Source organism: Sceloporus undulatus, chromosome 1 (assembly GCF_019175285.1).
Source record: "Sceloporus undulatus isolate JIND9_A2432 ecotype Alabama chromosome 1, SceUnd_v1.1, whole genome shotgun sequence".
Lineage (NCBI taxonomy): Eukaryota > Metazoa > Chordata > Lepidosauria > Squamata > Phrynosomatidae > Sceloporus > Sceloporus undulatus.
In genome coordinates, this window is record NC_056522.1 from 354,508,040 (window position 1) to 354,516,793 (window position 8,754).

Here is an 8,754-nt window from a genome sequence, read left to right on the forward strand (position 1 = left end):
TTTTTATTTATATCTCCCGCTTCTCCCTTCTCACCATATCCAGGCCACAGCATGCAGTTGTCATGGCCCTGATCCGGCACTCAAATAGGCAGCAAGGAGCAGTTCTTTCAAGGTGGTCTGCTTCGCCCCTATGTTTGTCTTTCCAAGGCACAAAACACTGCTTGTGCAGCATCCAGCTTCAGTTCAGGTTGATCAAACCAGCCTAAATTGTCTTAATTCAGCTTGGTTTTTAGCATGTACAACACTCATAGTCCTCTATGACTTGCAGTTGAAAGTGTCAAATAGTTTTTGATTCAAAACTTTGGCCATTTTAATTCTGGGATAGAAATGATGGGCAAAATAAAGCAGTTTCCAACTGCTTTGAAAGTGAGGCAATTGGATGCCGCACACCTCCAAAGCAGGCAGAAACTGCACCAAAGCCGCATTCTGGGGCTAAAACTCAGAACAAACAGAACCTGCATATAAATACTCCAATGCAAGTGTGGGACAACGCAAGTGTGGGACTGCAGCAAAGCGAAGAAATGAATGTTTGACAACTCCAATGGATTTAATTACAACATACAAAAACCTGGCAGTCCAACAGTGGGTATGGGATGAAGGGGGCATGTAGAGGGGGGCTCTATCATTTGTGCTTTGCCAATGTATTGCTTGCACACCAATGCTCCAATGCCTTGTATGGGCAGAGCATTGTACACGTGACTGTTCAAAGGGATGGCCACACACTGGGATAACATCTGGGCAAACGTGGAAGGTACTGGTGGGGGGGGGGTCGCAAGCAGTGTGTTTGTGCAATGGTGTACATGTTTGAAGGGGAAACAACAACAACAACAACAAAATTACTCAGCATACAGGCCAACCTTGGGAGTGGACTGTGTGGGGAGTGACCTTTAGACCCGCTTTAGGGAAAAAACAGGATTGAGCAGCTTTTTTTCTGCCAATCTGTTCCAGGCATCTGCTTGATGCAATGCAGGCTTTAAGGTTTTACATTTTCTACTCTTGGCAGTTTAAAACAAAATTATAGCTCCGTATCATAAGAGACAGTCTGTAGTGACTGGAAATAAAACTTATTTTAGTGTTGACTGTTATGAATTTTTTGTACTAAAACTTTTGTATTAGAGAAATGAACACAAAGACATTTCATAGATGCCATTTGCACAAAAGTGTTTAATTTCTTTAGGAATGGATGAGGTTGACAGTTCCAGTAAAGTAAATTTCACCAAAGAATCTTTTCATACATGCTTTTAAATTTGGCAGGAAACATTTACTGTCAATTCTATAACATGAGCCTTAGTTGTGTAATCACTTCTCATTTGGATTTGTAACTTTTCCCATGAATAAGATAGACTTTGTAGGAGGATCATAAATTAATAACAGGAAGGGCCTGTTAAACCTAACTACAGGCGGAAGGGAAGTTAAAACAATTTCTACAACCGTGGTAGCTGCAGCTTCAGTTCCATTCTCATGGACATTTAAATACGCTTCATGGATTGCCTGTAAATAAAATAAGAAAGAATTAGTTTATTAGTAGCTCTGTTATCTAGTGAACTAGTTGTTATTGTATGAAATAGACTGAATTAATACAGCTTGACACCGTTTTAACTGTCTTGGCTGCATCCTACGGAATCCTGGGAATTGGAGTTTGATGTTGCACCAGAGTTCTCTGACAGAATAACTCACAAAACTTCAAACTTCAGAATTCCATAGTATTGAGCAGTGTCAAACTGTATTAATTTTGTGGTGTAGATGCAGCCCGAAAGAGAATTCTGAAGGTTTTTGTGTTTCTACGTAGGGCAGGCTTGACAAACCCATATGATTTTTTACACAGGCCAGCCTTTCTCTTCGGGGCCATTCAGACTACCTTTTACCCCAGTTCAGAACCCTGATTAACCATGGGAAATTCATATTGGCTCCGATCCTTCCACAAGCGAAAATGAGGCTTTCACACCCATTCAGGGGCAAATGCCCCTTGGTGCATGTCTTTTGAAAGCGGAGTAAAAACTGTATCTTTTGGGGGAAAAGTGGGTCTGGCAAATATGAACTTGTCCCCGATCATGATTGGGTCAAGTTCAGGGGAGGGATTTAGGTCAGAGAGAGGGCGGAGGGCGGAACATTCCTTCCCTTCATTGGGGCGAAGGAGGAGGAGGAGGATGAAGGCTTGCAAGGGCAATCGAGGTAATGGAGCAAGAGGATGGGGTCAGAGGAAGGTGCAAAGGGCAACTGGGGTGACGGAGCAGGAGGAGAAGGAGGATGGAGCCGGAGAAAGAGTCAAGTTTAGGGTAGGTCAGAGGGAGGGCACAGAATGGAACAAGCCTCCCTCTCGCACCAAACTGCTTTCTCTCGCTTCTTATTTTTTTAATATATATTTGACAGACAATGTGAATGCTTTTTGCTACAGGGTGATACATATAGATAGAATGTGTGTCTGCTTATTCTACATTTCCCTTTCATTATCTTGCTCCCAGCAAAGGCACCTCACTTTGCAAGATGCTTTTTTTCTAAATTATTTTTTATATGCGAATGATACAATGCAAATATTACAAACGTTTCTCTTTCAATTTGGCAAACTGATACAGAATGCTTTTGCTACTGTCTGTGTCTGTAAGGAATTCTGGGATGGCTGAGGGAAAGCAAAGGATGCATGGCATCCTTTTCTGGCATTCCGAGATGAGGAATTTATTATTATTATTATTATTATTATTATTATTGTATATTTATGAGGCATTCTGTGGTGGCAAGGAGGTCGGATGCAGAGATGGCATTAGATTGCATTTTGAGGTTGAAAACAGAGGCAGAGGAATAATCTGTAGTGACCCAAATACACACAACACACACACACCTGGCAGTTTTTAAATTTGACAAAATATGCGCACACTGCCACCAGTTTTTTTTAAAAAAAGAGGGGGAAAAGCACCCATCCTGTTGCCCAATTGCTGTAAGAAACATCACCTTTGACAAAAGCGGGACTGAATTTGATTGACAGCACAGGAGCCTTCATTTTAAACCGGTACCACAAATGTGAACTCTCTGCAAAGAGCTGCAATGGCATTCAGGGGTAAATTACCCCAAATAAGGTAAATGAAAGTGGGCACTTGCTTCTGGACAGATTCAGGAGGGAGAAGCCGGATCTGCCCAGCTCCATCCAGCGCAAATGAGAGAGTGGGAATGGGGCCTTCCTTAACTATTATTCTCAGATACCTCTCAGAAATGTTAAGATTCTCCCAGTGAAACAGAAATGTTGCTGGAGGGAGGGAAATGGATGTGTGTGTGTGTGTGTGTGTGTGTGTATAAAAAATAAATAAAACAAATATCTGTTTAGAAAAGCAACAGTATTACTCTGGTTGAGTAGTACACAAAGATTACATGCACAACTTTTCACAATTTTGTTTGATTTATGGAGTAGGTGGTTGCTAGAATGTAAAATAAAAGCTGAAGGAACAGGAAGCCAGGCTTTGTCTCAGACTGCATCTGCACTGCAGACCCAATCCAGTCTGTCTGACATCACTTTAACTGTCCTGGCTCAATGCTATGGAATTCTGGGAGTTGTAGTTTGTTGTGACACCAGAATAGAACTGTTAAAGTCGCATCAAACCAGATTATTTCTGCAGTGCAGATATAATCCCAGGTTACCAAGAGGTTCTATGCTCTTCCAACCACAGAGTCAGTACAAGGTGTAAAGTGAGCCAAGTTGTCTGTCTGTGTATAACTGAGATAAGAGAAGCACGGAGGCATTCCCTGGGTATTTTTCAGAATTAACCATGGCAAAATTTGGAGAACAGGGTGACTGAAAAATCTTGTTCCCCTTCATACATCACACCATGAAAAAATTAACAAGAGTCTCTTGCTACTGTCCCTGCAAACCATGAATTTGTGTAGACACCTGAAATGGCAACATGAAGACATTGGATACTCAGGACACTATTGTCTAGGTAACCATCTTAGTTGCTTTTCACATGATATCTGTCTTACAGCAAACTGAGTATTTTTTTCAGACTACCCAAAAGCCTTTGAATTTGATGGCAGCAATACCTGGACTTATCAGGATTATTTTTTAAATAATAACCATATTATGTACCTGTTGCCCTAGTATATTTCTTGTGAATTTCCAGCATTAGCTCTGACTTTTTAAATTAGAGCAGGAGGATTTTCCCCTCCAGTCTTAGGAGTTTGCAGTACAGGCAGGGATCAATTCCCATGTCTGTATCAATTGTCTTAATTCCTCCTGTACTTTTGGGCAGTTCCACTGATGATATTTGCAGTGGGGAGGGCCCTTTGCCATAGACGTTTTCCTCTGATCTTTCTTCCCTCATTACCAGTTCTGGTTAGAAGACTGAATTCATCCCATTTCTTTTATAGTTATAGTGCTAAAGAAGTATAGCACTTTGACGTTATGACTATAATAATTTATTAAAATATATGTGTGTGTGAGAGAGAGACAGGGAGTGTGAATACTGGGGGAGAAGCATGTGCAAGAGGTGATGAGTTCATTAAGGCTATGATGGGGAGGCAAGGAAACCCCTTCCATATCAGAGTTAACCACACCTTAAAAAGGAAAGAAAAGAGTCAATGAAACCAAATATATTTAAGGCATGACTGGATGCAGGAATAAGAAACAACTATTATGAAGCATGACATCTAGAAACAAAATAGTCCAACACTTACAGAAATTACTGGCCCATCCAGAGGAGCCCTAAGATAACCTTTACACAATTATATATGTAAAAGGCACTGTGTAATTGGGTTTTTTCCTTGTAAACGAGTGTCGTCATGTGCAAAGCACTGCTCAGAGACAGGTGGAAATGCTCCAATTTGTCTGAAAAAGACCATGTTCCAATTTGTTTAGCAAGATTATTTTGAGCAGCATACCTTTGAAACCTTCAGATTACGTTGACGAGAAATTCCAGATAGGTCTGCATGGTTTGTGAATAGTTCGGTAACTCCCAGTTTTTTAAATATCTCACCAACATCATAGCTACCAGTCAATGAAAATCTGGGAAGGTAGAGATCTATTCTCCTGTTGAAAGAAGAACCAGAGAATGGACAGCTATTACTTGAAGAAATGCAAAGTAATTTACAATTTGATTGGGATAAAGTGTTGATAGTAATATTTTAATATGAAGCATAAACTTTTAAAATTATGCTGAATTGACCTAACATTTGTTTCTTTTTTTGCCTTTTTAATGTGTTTGGATAAAGATATTTTAATGAATTCTTATTTTGCACTAAAATTATCTTTTACTTAAAGAAAAGCATTCACTGTAGTGGATTAGTTTTCTCAGTTATTATGTAAGTGTTGAATTGTTCAAGTGTTGAATTGCTGGGGTAAAAACCAAGACTAAACAGGTATGTTAGAAAAATAGTTGACCTTCCATTTTGCGGGGCATCCATTATGCCCCCCCCCAAAGAAGACTTGCCGATATCCAAGCCCCATTGGCTTAAATGAGGTGTGTGCCTCATTGAAATTAATGGAGGTTGCCCCTCCATGAATATTCAAGACCGCAGATCTCAAGTCCATGAGAATTGAAGGGCAACTGTAATGCTGTTGTGTGTAACTTGCTACTTTTTTTGGTTTTGAGTGTATTATGATGTTACATTTAAAAATAATGAACTGGAATAATGCTAATTTTTAAAGGGCATTTTAAGGCATTTAGTGGGCATTTTTAGAATAATTCTTCATGTTTTATATCATTCTTTTATCAATCCTTTAAGGAAGAAATGGGAAAGTAATGAATATCTTAATGAATAGCACAACACATTACTAAAAATAAAAACCTATGAGGGTTATCACAGGGATCAAAGTTTCCCCTATCAAGGGAACATCTAATGCTCCGTTGCCTAGAATACAACAGCTTACCGGATTTCCAATGAATGCAACCATTTTGATACAACATCTGCTCTGAATGCATCTTCTACCAATTTCAATTTCCCTTGTTCAGGTAAAATGAATAATGCTGAAAGACTGCCCTTGTATGGGAGTCGCACCACCTGACAGGATAGATCTTCATCATAGTAACTCTTAAATTGACTGTCTTTGTTCATCATAGAAACTTTCACTTTAGTTTGCTCATCTATGAAAAAGTCATCTTCCTGGGTATTTTCAGAGTTGAAAGGATTTTCCCAGTAGGCTTATGAAAAGAAAAGAATGAGAAGAGAGGTTATTTCCACAAGATCTGTTTATGTAAGAAATAAAAATCCATTTCACAACGTTCAAAATTCAGTCAACCAGAATTTCATTTCGAGATTCACATACATTCAAAATTGAGTAACGTATCAGGATGCTTTAAGGGAAAATTATAGATACCTAAACATTAAATATTCTTTAGCTGATCTTGAAAATAAAATGGCCTTTATAATAGGGATGTTTGGAAAAGGCATATTTAGAGATGGCAAACAGCTGCTTCTCCAATGCAGCTCCTTTAGTTTTGTCTAATATCAGAGTTTTAAAAAAACCTCAAAACATTTTGTATATTTGTGATGAGGATCAGCATGGTTTAATAATTTTAGTGTTGATAGAACTCCAAATCCTTGTTCATCCATAGAAACCTGCTGGGTGTCCTTGGGCAAGTCATACACCCTCAACCTAAAAGAAAGCCAAGAAAATCTTGCCAAGAAAAACTCTAGGATAGGCATCCCTGTGGGCCATCATAAATCAGAGTCAAGATAGATGCACACAAAAACTGGTAGGCACAACAACAATAAATATTTGTAATAGGCTAAGGAGAGAAAGAGACCTTGGAATTATGACTCTAATGATTTTTTTTTTAAGTGACAGCCTTCCCCTTCCGCATCTTCCCATTGAAATCTAAATTGCTACAGTTCTGCATTTTGCTCCAGGCAGGACAACTATCCCATAATTCATTAGGTGAAAGGCAAGGGCCTAGATCCAATTCAGTGCTAAGGCACTCAAAAGATCTGGGTGGGAAGGAAGGAGAAGGGATTTTACTGAGTAATAATAATACACGTTACCCATCTGCCTTACCTTTCAAGAAAATATAGTTGACAAGTACCATTATAACATCAGGATCAAGACTCTTGACCACATCGACTAATTTCCCATGGGTTTTCTCTTCTATATAGCTATTGATTTTCTTCTTCGCTTCATCAAGTTTCTTGAAATTAGTAGGAAAAATATCTGAGTGATAAAATTTTTTGGCATCAGCCAAAAACTTCTTTAAGAGTTTGAACTGTTCATGTGTGAAAAGAGCATTTCCGATGCTTAGTTCAATTTCAGCCCCAGGGTGGTTTAATACGTGGAGCAGATGACGAAAACCTGCATGTATTTCTTGCCCACTGATCTCTGTCTGGTTAAAGCCAAGCCCTGACAAAAGCTGACTCAGGGTGGTGGTTTTAGCCCCCAGTGATAGCAAGGCAAAGGCAGTTGAGATACTCAGAGGAGAAAAGATAATATTCTTGTTGGTAGCCTCTACAGCAAGCTGGTGGTAGAATCTGAAAGCAAAATCTGCATTGCCTGCTGCTATTTTCAGTGCGGATGAATTCTTGGGAAGTTTATCTCCAGTGACTATACAACTGAAAACAGTGATCAGTCCAGCAAAAAGTAACCAGAGATTGAAATTAGCCATCTTGTTCCTCTGTAAAGAAAAACATATGCATTACTAAATCATATGATACAATGAAAGATGCCTACTGTGTTAATATGAGATCCAGTTTGTATCTTCTGTGTGAGTCCTTTGGGGTGTTTGTTCTTCAGGCATCACTTTGCAGTCTTAATTTTTTTAGATCCACTTCACAGGGAATCGAACAGGCCTGCATTTTTCTTTTTCAGATTTAATTTGGACCCAAGGCAACAAAAGTAGGTACAAGTAGAAACACTCAAACTGTTACTATGTTAAAACATGATATTTGGGAGGGAGGAAGCAGATTTTCATATTAGAACATAACTGAGCTTAAAAAACATTTAAAACACACATAACCCTGGACCTTGGTCTTTCTTTCCTCTATATGCAGCATGTCATGTGCTCCTTTCCTCTCTTTTCAGAGAATAGTAGAAGCAAAGTGGTCTTGTGGCAAGGGGAGGAATCACTTCAAGCATGAAAAAGATTTGAATTGGAAAAGTAAAACAGAAGACACAGGAAACCTATTTCAGAATGGAGTCTTGAGTGCCTTGGTTGTTATCCTTGGACCATTCTGCTCTTAACGTCTATTCTCCTTCTTACACTTATTTAGGCAGACAAAACCCATTTTTGTTTCGGCAGGTCTTTCAGTGCTGACTGCTCAGAGGGAAATGGCCTTTCATATGCTATATATTTTATATTTGTCGTTGTTCTTTTTAATGGTTTGCTTTGAATTGATTTTAATTTTATTGATAGTTTAATTTTAAATCTTTGCATGGTGTAAAATTTTGAATATGTACAAGGTGAAAGCAGCTTGGCATCTCAGACTAGGAAAAAGAAATAATAATAACAATAATAGCAGCAGCAGCAGCAATAGTTAAATATTGTCCTTGACAAGCAGTAGGTTAGGCTGATAATTCAGAAATGTTATTAATTCATCCCTCTGAGGAAATGTTGTGGACTGAGGAAGGGATAAAAGTAGCATAGATGAAAAAAGAGAGATTACACAGTGTGAGATGTGAGGGGAGAGATGGAAACGGTGGTTCAAGAAAGGGTGGCATGGGATTTGTTTTTGGTTACCCTATAGTAACAATTCTGTCATAGGGTTTTCTTGGGAAGATTTATTTAGAAAAACATTGTCATTGATTTCCTCTGAATATATTTATTTAAATAAGTAGAACTTTAA

The 8,754-nt window shown here is 38.8% G+C and overlaps 1 protein-coding gene across 2 annotated transcripts in view; it reads right to left on the bottom strand.

Annotated features, from left to right (window-relative positions):
* Nucleotides 1–1,149: 1,149 nt before the first annotated feature.
* LOC121919182 (alpha-1-antiproteinase 2-like) overlaps nucleotides 1,150–8,754 on the bottom strand; it is an 11,406-nt gene continuing 3,801 nt past the window's right edge. For both annotated transcript variants that reach the window (XM_042445500.1, XM_042445498.1), the window contains exons 2-5: nucleotides 6,977–7,586; nucleotides 5,852–6,122; nucleotides 4,864–5,011; nucleotides 1,150–1,491 (exon numbers count right to left, since the gene is read on the bottom strand). In XM_042445500.1, the coding sequence (XP_042301434.1) occupies nucleotides 1,300–1,491; nucleotides 4,864–5,011; nucleotides 5,852–6,122; nucleotides 6,977–7,577 (1,212 nt within the window). In that variant the 5' untranslated portion in view covers nucleotides 7,578–7,586 and the 3' untranslated portion in view covers nucleotides 1,150–1,299. The remainder of the gene's footprint in view (nucleotides 1,492–4,863; nucleotides 5,012–5,851; nucleotides 6,123–6,976; nucleotides 7,587–8,754) is intronic.